Raw genomic sequence first — 19,826 nt, forward strand, 5'->3', positions numbered from 1 at the left:
CTAAAGATAAATGAAAAATATCCTCGGGTGAGGATTTAAAAAAAAGAAACAGGAAAGTGAACACTGAGAAGTGAGGACAGGGCGGGAGACAGATGGTCCTGGCTTGACTTTCAAGTGCGTGGCTCTGGTTTCGATATATAGAGGTCTTGCCTCAACAATGCAAACTCACTTGGAAGCCATCATTTTATTATGGTTTAAAGTCTTCAGTGAGACCCAGAGTCATCTTCTTCCACCACATGCGATAAACAGGTGTGGGTAGGGAAGGGGACAAGGACAGCTAGGACAGGTCGTGTGGGGACGGGGCAGGGTGGCTGGGTGTGCTCTCCCTGAGGGGAGGGAGGGAGGGAGCACCCGCAGGGCCAGGCAGCAGATAGGGTGTGGGCTGTCAGGCAAAGTCAGGCACCTGTCCCATGTCACCCCAGCACACCCTGGGGGCCAGCTTTGACCAACATTCACAGTCCTCCCAAGAAAAAACAGGAGAGGTTCAGTGACCCCACTTGGGGGTTCTGTTATTTTTTTTAATGTAACTATGAAACATGCTAAAATCACACAGAGTGGCTATTCCATCCTGTCCTGACTCCACAGTGGGGCAGGTGAGAGCGGCCTCTGGGGAGGCGTGGGCGGTGGGTTGAGGCAGGCAGGTCAGCAGAGCCCCAGGGACCCCTCACAGAGCACAGTCTCCCTGACTGGCAGTCACCTGGGTCCTCAGAGATTTCTCCCCTTCACTTGTCTTTCCTCCCAAATCTACCCCAGTTCCCACCTCCCTGCCTCTGCCCCTGGGTCCCAGCCTGGAACACGAAGGAGCCTTCCTGCCTCCCCCAGCCCTGCTGCTGTCCTCGAAGCTCATCCGCCCGGCAGGCACGGATGTGGAAGCTGCTAGACCCAGGTCTGCCCAGGGTGCGGGCTGCCGTCCCCACTGTGGCTTAGCGCATGGAGGGAAAGGAGGTGGGGTGCAGGGGAGCGAGGGGAGATGTCACCTGAAGGCGACAGGCAGAACGTGCAGATGCCCTCAGGCACCCCACTCCGAAGCCCTTCCCTTCCCTCCCACATTGAGGCCTCCCCAGCCCCGAAGCCTCCTCTGCTTCAGCCTCATGGGGCAGAAGTGCTGGTCAAGGGGGCTCATCCCAAGGAGAAGCTGGTCCACCCTCAGGCACGTGGCTGCCAGATGAAGTCTTCATCTTCCCTGTTCCTTGCACCGCTACTGCAGTGACGGCTTGAAGGGGCACAGAAAATAACAGATAAGGGTTGAACTTGCCTTACCCAGAGGCTAGAGGGACAGAGAGACAAAGGTACATTGGAGCCGGAGCTGTGCAGCGGGGAGAGGGGGCAGGGTGAGGGCCAGGCTGGCCCTTCAGGAGCTGGGGTCCTTTTTCCTCTTCTGGAATCGCCGGAACTTGCCCTGAATGGCCAGGGCAGCCTTCTCTGTCTCAGGGGCGGTCAGGTCGATGTCAATCTCCTCCTCCTCCTCGGCCTTCTTGGCATTGCCGGCTTTCCCTGCAGCTGCGAGAGAGAGTCCTGAGTGAGTCACCAGCCCCCTTCTCCAGGCCCCCTCGCAGGGTCAGGTCCACTTCCTGCGGGCTCTGTGGGTCCCAGTGTGGCAGCACTAGGGAAGCCTGTGGCTCTCTCAGAAGTCGGAGTCGGGAACCGAGGCTGAGAAGTAGCTACAGTCGTGCGGGAGCTTTGCTCCTCCTGCGCGGCCACAGCTGTCTTCTCTCACCGCTTTCCCTGACTCCCACCGTTCAGAGCCCCGGAGCTCATGCAGGGTCCCCAGCTGCCCCTCAGCCTCTGACTGAGACAGCGGCTGGGGCCATCTGATGAGCTCCTTCCGCTCTTGCACCCGTCTCCAGCCACTGCAGAGCCAGCTTCTAAAACCAAAGCGTGAACATTGGTAGGTGTTCTCTTTAGGGAAAGTGGAAGGAGCCTATGGCCACAGCCGTCTGGCCCAGTGCTTCATGTCCAGGTGCCGTCACCTGCTCGGCGCACTGCCCAGCCCAGCCTCACTCACCCTTTTCCTCTGGGCCAGGTGCCTGGTTGGTTGCTGGGGATGTTTTGGTGTTAAGCTGGAAAAAAATCAGAATGTTAGAGATTCATGAACGTATTACAGTGCCACCCCTTGGACTCACCATCATCACTTTCAAGCCTCTTATTACCAGGTGCATTCCCCAGTCTTTTGAAAAAGTGGGTATTGAGCCCGGCCAGGGTGGCTCAGTGGATTGAGCGCCTTCCCATGGACTGAGAGGTCCCAGTTGGTTCAATCCCTGGTCAGGGCACATGTCCGGGTTTTGGGCTCGATCCCCAGTAGGGAGCGTACAAGAGGCAGTTGATCAATGTTTCTCACCTCAATGTTTCTTTCTATCTCTCTCTCTAAAAAAAATCAACAAAAACATGTATATTTTAAAGTTGGTATTGAGATCAGAGAGAGAGAGAAAAGTCACCAGAACCCATCCAACATGTGTTTATTGGAACTAGGTAAAGCGCAGAGGACAGAACAGACACCTTGCCCCCATGAAGTTTACATTCTAGTGTATAGATAGACAGATGGATAAATGAAATGAGGTCTGGCTAGTGTGGCTCAGTGGGTTGGAGCATCATCCTGTACACCAAAAGTTCATGAGTTCTATTCCTGGTAGGGCACATACCCAGGCTGTGGGTTGAACCCCCTGCTGGGGTGCGTAGGGGAAGCAACCGATTGGAGGCAACCAACAGAAGTGATATTTTCCTTTCAAATGACTCCCTTGCTTACATTCAACCCTGTTATTCCAAGTCGCTAGTGAGCTTGGAGCTTGGCTCAGTTCAGCCTCACTGCCCACATAGGACTAAGTGTTTCTAACTTCTCAACACACACCAAACACTAATTAGCAACTGTGAGGCCCATCAACTCTTGCCTTCCCCAGAGAGCCCTAGTCTCTTCCTTGCCTACCTTCCTGTATTCCTTCCCCCTCACCTCTGGGCCTGATGAGCTCAATGTTCCGTTCCATCCTCTCGGCGCATCTGCAATTCCCCAGGGGGACACCCTTGTTTCCTCTGCCCTTCAGAGGTGTGGATCCTCTCTCCCCGTGGGAAGGGGGGGCTGCTGGCCAAGGGGCCTGAGACTGCAGAGAGGGCAGAGTAGAGCAACACCCCGCTTCCTGTCTGATACCTCCTCGCCGCCTCCAAGGCTTTGTCTGCAGTCAGATGATGTCTTTCCGGCTGAGCTTTAGACCCCAGTCCCTTTGCTCCTCCTCAGGAATCTTTACAATCAGTCGCCTTCACTCTCTTATATAAGTTTCCTGAGCACCGAAGGAGGGTCGCAGGCTTGCTTCCCGGTCAACGGCATGTACCTGGGTTCAGGTCATGCGCAGGAGGCAGCCAGGTGATGTGTCACTCTCATATCAATGTCTCTCGCTCTCTCCTCCTCCCTCCCACTCTCTCTCTAAAAAAAAAAAAACAAAGGAAAACACATCCTTGGGTGAGGATTAAAAAAACACACACCATGAAATACCATTACACGTCTATTAAAAAGAGTTTTTAAATGACGACAGCATGTGTTGGCAAAGATACAGAGTATCTGGGATCCTCATACATCACTGGTGGGGATGCTCCAGCCGCTCTGGCCGTTTCCTGGGCACCCACCGCCCTGCTGCTAGCCATTCAGCCAAGAGAAGTTAAAATTCCGTCTGCACGCAAACCTGTGAGTAAATGTTTGCAACAGCTTTACCCATAATCACCAAAACACGGGAAACAACCCAAATGTCCCTCAACTGAGAAATGGATAAACACATTGAGATGCACACATCCATGGCGATACTAATCAGCACTGATACACACAGCAAAATGGGTGGACCGCAGATGTTTATGCTCCGTGAAAGAAGCCAGACCCAAGAGGTTATGTATACATTGTAGAATTCCACTGATAGGACAGCTCTTAGAGAGGCAAAACCCCGGGGACAGCAGCCAGACCAGCGGTCATGGAAGGAGTGACTACAAGGGGAATGGGGAATTAGGATGACAAAACCCTCTGTATCTTGAGTCTACAGTTAGTTATATGTCAAGTGACTGTATGTGTGTCAAAATCCATAGAACTTATACACTGGTAAGGGTCCGTTTTACTGCACGTATAGTGCACCTGAACTGTTTCAATGGCAGAGAAAGTGAAGGACAAGCGGAGACTGAGAGGGGCAGGTGGAAAGGTGACTGGGTGTGGTGGGTGGGGCCAGGGCCGCTGTCTCTCACCTTGTCCTAGCTAGGTTCTCAGAGCACTTATGTCTCCACGTCCTCGCCCCTCACCCGCTCTGCGACCCCCTCAACCTCCTTCTGCTCCAGCTCCATGGGAATGACTCCTCTTTCAGTAACCAGCACCCCCCGGACACCAAGCAAACGCAAAAACTTCAGCTCTGCTTGGCTTGAGCTCCTGAAGCATCCAACACACTTAATCCCACCTTTTCTTGGCTCCTGGGACATAATGGCTTTCCCTGGGTTTTCTCCTATCTTTCCGGACACTTCTGCCCAACATTTAACATTGGAGGCTGTTCTCCCCTCCTCGGTGATTCCATCTGCACCTGTGACTCGGGCGATCATTTACACCAGCCCGTCAGATAGGACAGGGGTCAACTAACTACAGCCGCTGCCAGACCTGGTCGGCACCCTGTAACTGGTGAAGGATGTTTCGCAGGGACACAGCCATGCTCAGTGTTTGCCGTGCCTGAGGTGCTTCGGCAGGGTTCAGCAGTTGCAACAGAGACCATGTGACTCACAAAGCCAAAAATGTTTGCTATCTGTCCCATTCCAGGAGAAGTCGGCAGGTCCCTCGAGAGGATTTCTGCAGCGACAGAAATGCTTATATCTGTCCAAGTACGGCATCCCTGCGGCACGCCTGGCTACCGAGCACTTCGAAATGTGGTACGACCGAGGAATAAAACGTATCGCTCCTTTCATGTTCACTAATTAGCTGACGGGAATGAATATGTCGAGCAGCTGCAGGTAGTGAGTGGATACCACCCTGGGCAGCGCAGGATGCCACTGAGGACGCAGAGGGGCATTTCTACCCTGGACGCTCCTCTGAGCTTTAACGGATCTTCACAGGGGTGTTTCACACAAACCGCAGACTCTGTGTATCTCGAACGGACCTCGGAGTCCTACCGACCCAACCAAACTCTCTGCGCGTGTTCTCTCTGTCGTCCAGTTTTACAAGCCGGAAACCGGGGTATTGTTCCTGCCGCCTTTCTGTCCAATGCAGTGCTCAGCGCTCTCACCTTTATCTCCCGAGTATCTTAGTCCATTCACTGCCCTCCACTGCTCCCCCCCACAGCTGGTTCTCACGTGGACCACGACGGCAAAGGGGCCACGAGTGCTCTTGGACCCGGAACAAAACTCTTGGTCTAACACGTCTACACTGTGCAGTCTGATAACCTCCGTAAGGCCCTCTGAACAGACCTGTCCCCCAGCTCAGGACCGGGGCCCCGGCTCTTCCCCTGTTACCTGGTGAGCTCTATCCTTCAGAGCTGTCCAGGAAGCTCTGCTTGGCGCCCCAGACCAGGCCCGGCCCACACTGAGAGGTGTTGCACCCGCATCTCTCCTTGGTCGCACTAACCACTGACATGATTGAGGAGTGATTCTGTGGTTGGACACTGCACACTGTCTGCTCCTGCACCTCGGTGACCCAGGGAGGGCGGGGCAGCGGCCTCCTGACTCGGCTGCCTGGGCCAGCACAGGCCTGCGGAGCACCCGCCCTCGGGGTCTGCGGAGGCAGGAAGGGGAGCTGCCCTGCTTTGGCCTCCTCTGAGGCCCGGCTGCCTGCAGACAGCCTGGGGCCGCAGTGGTGGGGCAAGTCCAGAGGCTGAAAAGGGCATCAGAAGCCAGGAAACTGCTTTTCCTCATTTCAGCAGATGAGCCTGGAAAAGGTGGGAGGGGAAGAGCCCCTCGAAGTGTCCCGTGTAACCACGTCAGTCCTCGCGCGCCTTACCCCCCCCCCGCCCCAGTCCATCTCCGTCTGTGTGAATCAGAATTTTCTCAGGTCTCACCCTGGCCGGTTCGGCTCAGCGGTTACAGCCTCGGGCAGAGGACCACAGAGTGGTGGGTTCGATTTCGGTCAAGGGCACATTCCTTGGCTGCAGGTCAGCTCCCAGCCCTGGTCGGGGTCGTGCAGGAGGCAACCGATCGATGTGCCCTCTCGTGTCGATCCCCCCACGCTCTATCTGACGATACATGGAAGAATGTCCTCGAGTGAGGATTAAAAATAAATCAATTTCTCGCCCTGGCTGGTTTGGCTCAGTGGTTGGAGTGTTGGCCTGCGGACCAGAGAGTCCTGGGCTCAGTTCCCGCTAGGGGCACGTACCTAAATAAATAAATACATAAATTTCTCAAGCCTCAAATTTCTGGGAGAAGCAATATGGCAATTTGGGTGGAGTCCAACATATTTGGGTTCGCGTCCTGGCTCTGCATTGACTATCTGTTCGAATCCCAGCCCTGCCATTCCTGGCTGTGTGACACGGGGTGAATGACTTAGCCTGGCTGTGCTCCGACCTCTCATCTGCAGAAGAGAGAGAACATCTATCTTGAGGGCGAAAAGAACTAGAGAACATGTCTATAAAATACCTGGCATGTGCCTTGGCTGGTGTGGCTCAGCGGTGAGAGTGTCGGCCCGCGGACCAAAGAGTCACGGGTTCAATTCTGGTGAAGGGCATGTACCTAGGTTGCAGGGTCGTGCGGGAGGCAGCCAGTCAATGTTTCTCTTTCACGTTGATGTTTCTCTCTGTCTCTCTCTCTATCCACCCCTCTCACTCTATCTGAAGATAAAAGGGAATAAAATATCCTCAGGTGAGGATTAAAAAAGAAAAACACCCGGCAAGTGTTAAAATAGACAGTTATCAGTTCAGTCATGTAACTCTGGGCTGAACACAAGAATTGGCCAGGTTCCCGGAGTGCTGACGGTCACGGACCAGGAGTCAGACAGCAGAGCCACAGGCCCATCTCCGCTCGGCGGAACTGAGCACCCGGGGCTGCTCTAAGGGCCCTTGAGGCGTTTTCTGCGAACACAGGAGCTTCGAAGCTGATCTCCTTTTACTCTAAACCAACCCTGAAGTCGGAGTCTGCCCCAAAATGCTGGCAGGGGCTCTGCCCTCTGGTGAAGGGCCTGACAACAGTGTGCAGACGGAGACTGTATTCTGTACAGCCACTGCCCCTAACTGCAGCCCGGCCGATCAGGGGATCAGCAGGGGCCAGCGCAGCACCCCCACAGATGCTCCCGTTCCCGGGGAAAGAGCCCCGAGACCCAGACTGCAGGGAGCAGCTTAGTCCTCGGGAGCACATAAGCCACCTCTCCTTGGTGGACTTCTCCCATCCACCCTTGTAGCAGACAGATGACTGTAAACCTACCCCTCGCCTCAGAGGATGCTTTGTCAGTGTTTCTTGGCAAAGCGGCTTGGAGGTGGTTTCCCTGTGGCCGCTATGGGCCAGTAGGCACCCTGTCACTCTCGCCCACTCACCCTGCCCCCTTCGCCAGCTGTGCCTCTCGCGCTCTTTGTCTCCTTTATTTCTAATGGTGTTGCCACAGCAACCGCTGTCACCAGAAGAGGCAAGACAGTGTCACCCTCTGCTCCAAGCAGCAAGTTAGAACTGACCTGGGGAAAGGTAACCTACCCAGATCTCCGCACTGCTAGCCCGCTGGGCTCTTCTCTGGGGACTCTCCACCAGCAGCAGGCGGGAGCCAGGCGGCACCCCTCTGCCTGCACAGCACCCCGGCATCTGCGTGAACAGCCTGGAGGCCGTGTGACGAGCACATCGCAGCAGCTCTGCTGGAATCGCCGTGGCCAGAGGAGCAGGCACAGGGTCTCAGAATCCTGTCCCACAGTCCAGGGCAGGGAGACCCTAAAAATCCTAAATACGAGGCCAGAGAGACCCCTTTCTTGCCTTTTACTGACAGGAACCCTGGGCTTTGTGAGCTCCCTGCTCGCTTTACAAAGTGCAGGGAGACAGGAGTTACTGCATCTGCTTCCAAGTGGAGACAAAGAGACTCCCCTCCTGCCCCCTCAGGGGCCCCCTATCCCTGCTGACACATCCTCCCCCAATGTTAAATGAAGGTCGCTGCCGAAGGACCTTCGAGAGCTTTCTGCATCCCTGGCGCCCCTGAAGGACCCCCGACTGCTGTTGGGGCGCTGTTGGAACTGGTTCAGCTCTCCCAGCGCAGCGGCCAGCCGCAGTTTCCCAGCCGCTTCAGAAGACTCGCTCAAGGTCACCCTCAAGATCATAACAGAAATAGAACTAGGAATCCTCACTCTAGGGTCGACAGACACACATTCTCCTCCTAATGCATGAAACACAACCCCAACCCCTTCTCGCTCAGATGCCTCCAAAGAGGACTAGAGCTCCCCAGCCTCTAGTCTGTCCCTCGCCCCTCAGCCACCTCACCCTGTCTCCCGGAACAGTACCCCCACTGCAGCCAGAGCAGAATCCCGGGCCTTGTCAGCTCACGCAGCAGGGAGTCAGCAGCCCCAGCCGTCCCCCAGCAGGGGTTGCCACAGTTTAATGAGTGGTTATTTGTGGTGCTCAGCACACAGCTTGGAGCTGCTCCTCCACCCCGTGCTGAGGGAGCGGGTGGGGAGAGAGCCATGCCAGAGCACCATTTATTACTATAATCTTCGATGTGCAACCCACCCTGGCGTGGATCTCCCAAAATAAACGTATTAATTCCCCCACAGCCTAGAAGCATGCACTCAGCTGGAGGGCCGTGTGGGAGGGCACGGCCCAGGAGTGGCACCTCTTCCCGTGGGAACCTAGGTAGGCCTTCAGGAGTCAGCCTGATTGAAGCGATTAATCAAGCAGCTTTCGGGAGGAGGACCTGACAAGGTCTAGGTTTGGGGTATTCATTTATAGGCACCTGCAGGGATCCAGATCTCTTCCAAAAAGTGGCTTGGGGTCTGGGCTTACTCATGCAGGGAAAATAATTCTGGGGCAAACTGAGCCATCTGAGCAGCGGCCGGGAGGACAGCTTTAGAAAACCATGCACTTAGGGTTCTGGAGTCCCAGCAGGGCTTTCGCCACTCGCTTGGCCAGTCGAACACGTTCTTCTTCCCCTCTCAGAGCCTTGTACGCTCCTCGGAAGTCAACCAGCTAAAGGCCAGAGGACTAAATGTGCAGCCTTTGGTCGTCAGGTATGCGGATTTCACTTAGACACCTGCTCTACCGCACTGTGTCCTGCAAGTCAAACACTTTTGAATTAAGAAATTGCTCTCATTTCTCTCTTTTCCATTTTTAGGGGACCGGGCACCCTATAAGGAAGGGTGGTACTTGCCCTGCCTAGTATTCTACCAACATGGACCCATTGGTAGATAGCATCCTGTATAGGTCTCTCCTCTCTCTTCTTGCTCAGTATTTACTAAATCACACTGCTTATATTTCCTATAGAAAATAATGATAAGATATCCCTTAAAAGTTGCATGTTAATTAGATTATTCTATATTCACTGGGGTAGCATGATAAAGGACTCTTATGGAAAATTCTTTGGGGATGAGGAGTTGGCCGTTCGTTGCCCTCCTCTTGGTCCTAGTGCTGTGTAAAGTTAACAATGTTTGGGCCTCATCTTCCTCACATGTAAAATGAGAAGTATGAACCAGATGATGTTCGGGCTCCTTAACAACTCTAAAATTAAATCACTAAAGTGTTTTCATATGTAATTTGAGATTTTTAGTGAAAGATATACCTGTATTTCTATCCTGAAGAATGTTTGCAAGATTAAGTTAATTTTTTTAATGAATAAAATAGACTCATGAACGACGAATTGAAACCAGATAAGTAGAAGGAGCCACCACCTAGATAGACAATTACTAACCTGATCCTCTCCATTCCCTCCCACTGCACCCCTCTCCCCATGGCCTCCATCAGTTTGGATGCTCCACAGACAGACATGAGGACGCATCAGAGTTGTGTATCTGGACTCCAGCCACATTTATTAGGGGTGCCTGCCCGAGAGAGACCTGACATTCTCAGAGGTAAGTGGTCACAGCTGCGGCCTGGGCAAAAGAGCTGTGCGCACCCAGGTCACAGGGTGGCACAGCCACCCACTGTACCAGCCAGACGCTCCACTCAAGCCTCTGAAGCCAACGCCCCGCATGGGTGGCTGAGCTCCGGTTTCCCTTCCTCCAGAAGACAGATATTTCCGGCAGCGGAAGGCATTCCAATATTCAGCAGTTCTTTTATATGTCCAATATAACCATAATAATAGCAAAATACCAATGAGAGAAAATTGGATTTCCTCCAGGTCCCTACCAGGGTTCCTAACAACTGACTCACAGAAGACACAGCACAATGATGTCAGCCTGACCAACTTCCATCAAGCAGATTCAGACAGACAGGCACAGGAAAGAGAATGCAATCCCCAAAGTGTGACATCCATTCTTATTATTTTGGACAGCAGCAGAATAATAGAGGGAATACCAGTTCTAAACTCTCCCCTAGTGAGACTTCTCATTGATCTGTCCCTCTCTCCAGACCCTGGCTGCCAAAACAGGACAGACAGCAGGGGCACAGTTCCCAGTCCTCCCTGACCCCCAGTTCAATGCAATGACTGCTGGACCGACAGATTCCTGCCGCTGAGCTCCTCACAGTCGAGAAATGCAACAGGGTCGCAGGACTTGCAGCTGCGCCTTAAGCAGGACCTACATCATATGATGAGGGATTACAGGAAAACCCCTCAGAGACTGAACGCATCTCCCCTTCCCACCCTTTGCTGAAACCAGAGAAAAGTTCTTCAGCTCTAAGAGCAGACTGGGAGTCACAGCAAACAAGCCTGCGGTGGCTGTGGGTGCAGACAGGGCGGAGAGGAGCCCCAAAGCTCTTCTGCACATGAGCACAAACACACACACATACACAAATACATACACACTCACACACAAATACACACATAGACACACACAGACACACAAACACACACACATACACACAGAGACAGAGACACACACACAGACACACTCACACACACATGTGCACACACACGTGTACACACACACAAAAACAGACACACACACACATAAATACACACACAGAGACACACACAAAACACACAGACACACAAAATACACACACAAACACACACACAAACACACACACATACACGCTCACACACAAACACACTCACACACAAACACACTCACACACAGAAATGCTCTACTGCAGTGCTGAGGGACAGCGAAGAGCCACCAGGGCAAAGCTGAGCTGAGACCCTCCCCAGCACCCCAACAGAATCCCTACACCTTTAGTTGTTTTGAGTCTAGAGACTACTTCTTCAGTTAAAATGGAATCTTTAAAGAGATCCTAAATCCTCTCATTTCATGCAGTTTCTCTGAAGCAAGAAAATAAGCAGGTGTGTGTGGGGGGTGAAGCTTATATAAGATTCAGGGTGCACAGGGCTTTCCTGGGCTGGACACTGCCTGAGAAAGGAGACCCCTGGGGCTCCACGTGTCTCCCTGGAGCTCCAGAGCCCTGGGCAACACTTCCGCTTCTCATCATGCTTTACAAGAGGAAGAAAACAGGCTGGGTCCTGGCCTCTAAGAAGCGGAAACCCTTTGGGAATCTGGTTCAGAGACAGCTGGTCTCTGTGGCCACCCAGGTGGCTGCTTCTGGCTTTTCTGCACCAGCGTCAATGGTGAATCACTGGTTAGAACCAGTGCCGCTGGCAGCCTGGGAGGCTGGGCAGCCCTGCCTACGCTGACAGCAGTCCCCGTCTGAGGGCCCCACTCCCATGGGGTCACTGGGCTTCTAACTGAGGCTAGCCAAGTCCGGCTGCTGAGTCGAGACTTGACTCCCTGCAAACACCACATCGTTCTCCTTGCCACTGAAACGGCTTTGTCACTCCACCAAATACCACCATAAATGTCAGCCCCTGTAGTGTGTCCTACAGGGAGGCTGTGCACTTCCCCAAAAAAGCACAGGCTAACCACACAGCTCCATGTTGGCAGGGCCTTCAGATCGCAAACTCCCAGGGGATGGCTTGCATTGCAACTTTCAGATTTAGAAACACTAGTGGGGGCGTTGAACTCTAGACCTCAGTGAAAAGAGGGCAGAGAAAACCTCTCTTCTCATGTTAGGGATGAAAGAAGCAAGAGGAAAGAATATCGAACCTTTTTTTTTTTTTTAAAGGCTGCCATGGTCACAGTCACAACTAGCTGAGGGACTGGAAACCACTTCAGTCTGTCCAGCTACAGCCCCAGACCAGCTGCATTTCCCGGAGAAGCCCAGGGGACACGGGCGACCTGGACAACAGCTCTCGGTAGGAGCCAGGAGAGCTCCGACTAGAGATGAAGATCTGAGCGGAGACCTGGGCTTCCACCATCCAGTGTCCTTGAGAATTCTTGTGCTAGTTTTCTATCACACTCTAAAATAGATTTAAAAAAAAAAAAGGAGAAAATAACAATAGCTCATGTAGATTGAGGGCCTACTCTGTGCCAGGTACTGTTCTAAGCACTTTGCAGATATGATCTCAGTTCATCATGGAGACAACCAGCACAGCCCTCGTTTTACAGACTAGAACCTGAAGCACAGAGAGGTTAGTGACCCGCCTAAGACCACGCAGCTCTCAAGCATGTGGGTTCAGAGCGGGGACCAGGCATACAGCTGAGAAGCTGGATTTGACACTACACCCCAGGTCCCAGGAAAGTCTGCTGACGTCCAGCTGCTAATGCTCCTGCCCTGGGAAGGAAGACCCTTGATTCTGGGTGTGAGACTGTGAAACACGGGAGGGGGCTGTCCCGTCTGCCCCCACCTACAAACGGAGTTCCGCGGAAAGGGGGCATCACAGCTGGTGGACTGGGTCTGGCTGGGTGGACCCCACGGAGCCTGACCGAAGGCTCCGGATGTAATCAGCCCTGCAGAGGCAGGTCTGCTCCTAAGGGGACATCTCCCCAGGAGCCGCCGGGCCCCAGTACAGCAGCTTCTGAATGTCAGGACCGGTCCCTGCACAGTGGCCTCCTGACCCAATGACAGGGGTAGGGTGTCATCTTCCGAAAAGGGGGAAAGCGGTCACGGCAGGCAGGACGGCGGGAGTTCTTGCAGCGTGCGGGAGAGGAGGGCAGTGCAGCCAGGACCGGACAAGGGGACGCGCGGGGGATCCCGTCAGAAGTCAGGGGAAGCCCGCAGCCCCGAGCCCCAAGACAAATGCAGAGGGCGGTGTCGCAAGGACCTCAGCCCCCAACGCGCCACCCGCAGCGGGGACGTAAAGCCTCCCTTCCAGTCACTTCCCGGAGCCCAGAGCCCGAGCGGGAGGATCTGGAGCCGCAGCCGCCTCCTCGCTCCCGGGACCCGGAGCCCCAGGCCGCAGCTGCTCACCTCGCTCATCGCAGCAGCTGGACGGGGCGGGCGGGCGGCAGGTGCAGTGAGGCGCGGCCCTGGGGCTGCAGCGGCTCCGGCACAGCGGCCAAGAGGCGAGGAGGGTCGGGGCGGGCCTCCAGGAGGCGAGGAGGGCCGGTGCGGGGCCTCCGCGGTGCGCTGGCTCTTGGCTCTGCGCCGGGCGTCTGGTCCGCCGGCCCCTCCGCTGCCCGTCCGGTCCGAGCCGCTCGGTGCGCCGCCTGGAGCCCCGCCTTTTATAGTCCGCTCGGCCCGCCCCCAGCCCGACGAATAGGAGCTCGCCGGCCGCAGAGCGACAGCCGCTCGCACCCAATGGAGGCGGGCTCGGGGAGCCGCAGCATTTCCAACTAGGGTCAGACCGTGCGAGCGCGGGACGGAGGGGGCGACCGCGGCAGCCGGCCGGAGCCGGAGCAGAGGAGGAGGGACAGGGGCAGGGGTAGCACGAGCCCAGGGAAGGAGCAGCCTGTGAGTTTGAGAAAGCAAAGGAAGAAGGGCTGGGAGAAGACCGAAGGGCGCACGGGAAGCAGGAAAATGAATGAAGAAGGGGTTGCAGGTTCAGATTTAGTGACGGGACAGCAGTGTGCACGAGAGAAGGGCGAGCGGGGGAGTGAAGGAGACGGGCAGAGGGAGGGAGGAGGTGCGAGTGGACAGTACTCTGGGGGAAAGATCAGAGAAATTGTCCAGTGCTGTTTGCTTTGGGAGATCGTAGATCCTAGGACTTGAAAGACACTTAGGATACATCCATCCTAAACCCCACGTAATGCAAAACAAGCAAACAAAAGCCCTCTAGCGCCCTGGCAGGTGTGGCTCAGAGGCTGAGCATTGACACAAGAGGTCGCGGTTCGATTCCAGTCAGGGCACAGGCCCGGGTTGTGGGCCAAATCCCCAGGGGGAGGCATGCAGGCCAATCAATGTTCCCTCTTATTGATGTTTCTATCTCTCTCCCCCTCTCCCTTCCTCTCTCTCTGAAATCAATAAAGAAAAATAAATAAATAAATAAATAAACCCTCTAGCATCCCCCTAGAGTAATGAGGCCCTCCCAAAAGATTCTTTGTTCAGTTTCAGTCTGACCATGTGCCCTCTGCAGAGCCAGGCATGGTGGTGAAACTATAAAAAAGGACACACATTTATGACCTTGCACTTATTGTTGCCATAACAATCGTTTTCAATGTGCACTTTCTATCTCCTAGAGTCTTGCTTGATTCTTTCAGCAATCCAGGTAGCAACCCATTTGGTGGTCCATGTTTGAGGACCTTAACTAGCCAGGTGGACTCTGCCCAGGTGTAGGGACCAGCTGCGAAAGAGAAAGCCCACAGTCCAATCTATGTCGATTATTTTTCAATAAGATGGAGCTTTACTAAATAATGTGTTGTATAATTTTTAAGAAATATATATGCTTGGAGCAAGATGAAAAGAAATAGAACACCTAGGTATATGTCATGATATCTCTAATAATCCCAACTGTTACTGCTGTTTATTTGACTGTCTAGCTTTCCTTCCTACTTTAAGGAAATCCTTCCCATTCTCTTGCCTGTGACACTTCTAAGTGTTGTAAACCTTTCCGCCCACTTACTCAGTCAGCCAAAACCAAGCACTTTCAGCTTTAGCCGTGATACCCTTTGGATAGTGTCTTTCCTGGCCTGGAATAACAATTGTGGATACCCAGCCGCCACTGCTCTCTTCTCAACAGCAGTTCAGACGAGACCTCAGACACGCTTTCTCTAGCTCATCTTCCGTGCTTGCATATTTTCTCTGCCAGGTCAGAAACAGAGAAGATGGAAAGAAGACCTCATCTTTCCCCCATCCACCTGCCATCCGCTGACTCTCACTTTCCAGTGGGAATCTGGTTGCCTAAATTACCAAATTTGTAAGTTGAGGGTCTCCTACGCAGTCTCTGCAACCTACTCCTCTGGCTCCCCCCACCCCTTTCTTTTTTTGTGGGGGGAGTATGTGCCCCTTGCGGGAACCAAACCCTGGACTCTCTGATCCACAGGCCGACGCTCCAACCGCTGAGCCAAACTGGCCAGGGCTCCCTCACCCCTTTCTAATGAATGGCTAAGTAGCTTGGAAAAGATTGTCTCTAGTGAAACAGACCTCTCCAAAGTTCTTGCATGGCTATACAAAGATTGGAATAGAAATTCAAAATCCAAGATCAGAGGTCACCAAGCTTTTTCAATAACAGCCAGAGAGTAAATGGCTCATGGTCTCTGCTGAGACTCTAAGTCTAACCTTGGGGTTTGAAAGTGATTATGGGCAATATGTAAACGCATAGGTGTGGCTATATTCAAATAAAACTTTATTTGTGGACACTAAAGTGTGAGTTTCATATAATTTTTATGTATTATAAAACATTATTTTTCTTCTTTTAAATGTTTAATTTAAAAACATTGTCAGCACAAAAGCTGTGTAAAACAGGCCACAGACGAGATTTGACTCACAGACCATAAACTGCCCAGCCCTGCCATAGGTGGTTCAATGCCCACGTACACTACAACAGGAAGTTATCTAATAATAGATAGTTGTTTAGGACCAAGAGAGTCAAAAGCTTCCTGGGAGAAATGGGGTCTGGGCTGGATCTTAAAAGAAGGGTAAAACTTAGGCAAATGGTGGACGGGAAGGAGAAGGAAAAGATGAGTCTATCTGGCATCTGGTGAGAAGAGAAAATGATGAAAGAAGATGGGTTGATGATGGGGAAGCTGCAGGAGGTGTATCAGAGTAGGGAACTTAAACCTGACCCTCATAGAAATAGCTTTTCTAGGTCATTCTTACAGGGAAAACACAGGACTGATTGGACAAGAGAAGGAGTCAGAGCAGGGACCAAGAGAGGAATATTGTCACAGTGCAAAGTGCAAGGGTCTGGGTGAACGTAGTGACGGTGGCAGAGGGGAAGGGACATCAAGAAACATAGGGAACCAGAAAGACTTGGTGCCTAACGAGATTTAGGAGAGGATTCAAAGTGATTTTTGGAATTCAGGACTAGAAAATGAGGAAAGCTGTTCAATTATTCACCAGCTATTAAGCGCACAGCATGGCTGGGACCCATGCTGGGTTTGGAGGAAAGCAGGCTCACGTGACATAGAGCTCACAGTCTAGTAGGTGAGCGGTGATCGTGCGGATGCAAAAGCCAGAGCGTTATGGGTGCTGTGGGAGAAGTCAGAATAGAAGGAGATTTAACCTGAACAGGCATCAGAAAGAAGAAACTAAAGAACAGCAAGACCCCCTGGAGCTGGGGTTGTATGTTTTGGGGACATTCATGTCCTAGACTGAGGAGGAGGATGAAAGAGGAATGTAGAGGTACGCTGTAAATCGTGATGTTAAAATATTGGCTATTTTTACATTTTACCGGAGCCGTGTGATGAGATGAACTGTGAGGGAGGAACACAGAAGAAAGGAAGGGAGGTTGAAATTGAGCCTTACAGAAAAGCCTATGGGTTTAGGGGAAAGGATAATCCAAATAAAGAGAGAGAGAAGAATTGTTGGAAATAAAGGTGTAGAACCAGGAATGCATAACATCAGAGAGGCTAGTGAGGAAGAGCTCCAAAGAAGACAGCGTGATTGTCGGGAGTTGAAGTGGTAGGGAGGCTGGTTGGGAGAAACATAAGAGAAAGGCCACTGAATGCAACTGGCCACAGGAGCTCCCTGGTGAATGCAGAGAAAGAAGATTGGCCCTGCCTGGTTTGGCTCAGTAGTAGTTAGAGCATCAGCCTGCGGACCAAAGAGTCCCGAGTTCAATTCCGGCCAAGGGCACGTACCTCAGTTGCGGTTAGTTCCCACCCCCAGTTGGGGTTGTGCAGGTGCCAACCAATTGATGTGTCTCTCTCACATCGATGTTTCTCTCTCTCTTCCTCCCTCTCTTCCTCCCACTCTATCTGAAAATAAATGCATGTCCTCGGGTGAGGATAAAAAAAAAAAAGTGGGTGAGAATTAAAAAAAAAAGATTGAAGCCAGATTACAAGTGCAAACAAAGAAAGGAGGTAGGGTAGGGTAACGGGGTACACTACAAGTGCTGTGCCGGACCCTGGGGGCACACAGGACAGAGCAGGCCCAGACACCTGAGTGAGTCGCCACCTGGCAACACAAACACGGCAGGAGAAAGAGCAGGTAACGATGGCTCAGAAAGGTGTCAGGATTCAGACTAGAAGACAGTGAGCATGTGGCCATGAGGGTCGGGACAACAAAGCATAATCACCTAGGAAAGAAAGCCCCGAAGGGGAACAGGAACGTGTGCCGATGGCAGCACGGAACCCACACCGTTAGAACACGCCTGGCACAAGGCAGACCCCTGTTACACATTTGCTGAACGAATGTGTCACAGATAATAACACAGTGCCACATGGAAAGAGTATGAGTTTGGAATCAGACCTGAATTCACATCCTAACCTGTTTAATTTATAAATTCCATAAACACTCATTGTGTGTGCCAGGAGCACGCAAGGCACTAAGCATCCAAAATAAAAGACTTGAACAGCTCCTGGTGGATGATATTCTCTGCAGTGTGGTGACAAGCCAGTGGCAGAAGGGCAGCTCTGGCCCCGGCTCCCAGAGGGGACCCTCTGTGCTCAGGGCAAGAGGATCAGGAGGCCCAGGGGACGGGCCAGGTGGCGGCGACTCCAACCAGGCAGGATAACTGGGCAGGTGCCCGGAGGTGAGTGCGCACAGCTCCTTGGGGGAACTCGAAAGGCGAAGCGCATGTGGAGCCAACACGCCACACATTAGGTCAGGGCGGGGAAGTGGAACAGATGAGGTCAGAGTGACAAACAGAGCCCAGATCACAAAGGACTTTGTGTGACATGCCAAAGATCGGATCTTATCCTGAAGGTGATGGGAAGCTAATGAAGAATTTTAAGCAGGGAAGAGACATGATTGAATTTGCATTTTAGAAATAGCATCAGCATGGAGGATGGGCTGGAGGAGAGGAGGCTGGTTGTAAGGAGATGGGTGTCTAGGCTGCTGCAGTCCTAAGTGAGCTGTGACAGGGGCCTGAAGGGGTCAGGAGGCAGGAGCTCAAGCCCCTCTCTCCAGACTTCCCTCCGGCTGCTGCCTGCCTGCAGCGTCACCCAGCAAGAGAGGCTGTTTGTGGTTCTACCATCTCTGCATCGGCTTCTTGAGCTTCTCAGGTTGCACCCTCTGCCTGAACTGGCCACATCCTCATTCTCCTTATAAAAATCAACTGAGGCCTGGCCTGTGTGACTCACTGGTTAGAGAGTCAGCCCGTGCGCCGAAGGGTCTCGGGTTCAATTCCTAGTCAAGGGCACACACCTGGGTTGCAGGTTCCAATCCCTGGCCCTGGTCAGGGCACATATAGGAGGCAACCAAACAATGTGTCTCTTTTACATCAAGGTTTCTCTCTCCCTCTCTCCACCCCACCCCCTCCCTTCCCTTCTACTCTCTCTGAAAATCAGTGAAAAAAATATCCTCGGGTGAGGATTTAAAAAAATCAACTCAGTTGTCACTCCTCCGGGGAGCCCTTCCTGTGTCCTCCTCAGCACCCCTTGGCCAGAGCAAGGACTCTTCTGTTAACAACATGGTGGGTGACTCAGCTATATCCCTCCCCCAATGATTTTTAGGGAGCGGAGGCGGGGGGGGGGGGCGGAGAGAAACACTGATGTGTGAGCGACACATCAACTGGTGGCCTCCCACACGACCCCAACCAGGGCCAGGGATCCAACCTGCAACTTAGGCATGTGCCCTTGACTGGAATTGAACCCAAAACCCTTTGGTCCTCGCTGACACTCCACCTGCTGAGCCAAACCGCCAGGGCCTGATGACATTTCTTTATATCTACTTAAAGGTCTGTCTCCCCCACCAGCATGTTTAAACTCCGTGAGGTCAGAGAACGTCTTATTCACCTTGTTATCCCTCGAGTCTCACACATAGCAGGTTCTGAGTCACTGTTTGTTGACTGGGTGAAGTAGTATGACTTCGAAAGTAGTCACACTTAAGCAAAGCTACAACAAAGGCGTACACATCAATCCGTTCCCCACCACCCAGCAGCAGATCTGAGCACCTGTGCGTCGGAACTCAGCCTATTTCAAAGGCGGTACGTTGTGGATGTGGACCCCTGGGCGTCGTACTCGTGAGAAAGGGTTCCGCCTCCTCATTCTCGGGGCCCAGCCTTGTCTCTTCTCTCTCTGTGTGTTTTCATGACTGTAGCCTGCACCTTGGTTTCTAACTCATCTGTGGAGGAACATTACTTACAATTTAACTCTTAACTGAAGACGCAGAAGGCATGACGGTTACTGCTGGTGGGAGAGAGCTGTGTCGTGCAGAAGCGGCAAACACCCAAGGACAGACCGTGCGCACGGAAAGACTGAGGCTTGGGCTGTGTCCAGGGGGTGTGGGGTCAGATTCATCCAATGTAGTGCCCATCCCAAAACACCCAAATAGCTTCTGAAACTCTTATTTCTGTTCATAGATGTTCGGAGAGTATATACTTCTTGCGCTTGCAGAAATATTCTTCGGGGGCAATGACAAATGAGACAACACAGTGAAGACTCCTGCTTCTGAGTCTT

At 52.8% G+C, this 19,826-nt stretch overlaps 1 protein-coding gene across 1 annotated transcript; it reads right to left on the reverse strand.

Moving 5' to 3' along the window:
- Positions 1 to 544: 544 nt before the first annotated feature.
- On the reverse strand, positions 545 to 13,318 carry PCP4L1 (Purkinje cell protein 4 like 1). The gene is made up of 3 exons (XM_036273308.1): positions 13,297 to 13,318; positions 2,006 to 2,060; positions 545 to 1,500 (listed from the first exon to the last, which is right to left on the reverse strand). The coding sequence occupies exons 1-3, from the start codon at positions 13,303 to 13,305 to the stop codon at positions 1,352 to 1,354; spliced, it is 213 nt and encodes a 70-aa protein (XP_036129201.1). The 5' UTR covers positions 13,306 to 13,318; the 3' UTR covers positions 545 to 1,351.
- Between the last annotated feature and the right edge of the window lie 6,508 nt (positions 13,319 to 19,826).

This window comes from Molossus molossus, unplaced genomic scaffold, assembly GCF_014108415.1.
Source record: "Molossus molossus isolate mMolMol1 unplaced genomic scaffold, mMolMol1.p scaffold_m16_p_20, whole genome shotgun sequence".
Lineage (NCBI taxonomy): Eukaryota > Metazoa > Chordata > Mammalia > Chiroptera > Molossidae > Molossus > Molossus molossus.

Bases quoted from the DNA above. Each gene is read 5' to 3' on its own strand.
- PCP4L1 (XM_036273308.1), bottom strand. The intron at 1,501-2,005 runs GTGAGTGAGGCT...TCTCTCTCGCAG, and splicing joins ACCTGGCCCAGAGGAAAAGG to CTGCAGGGAAAGCCGGCAAT.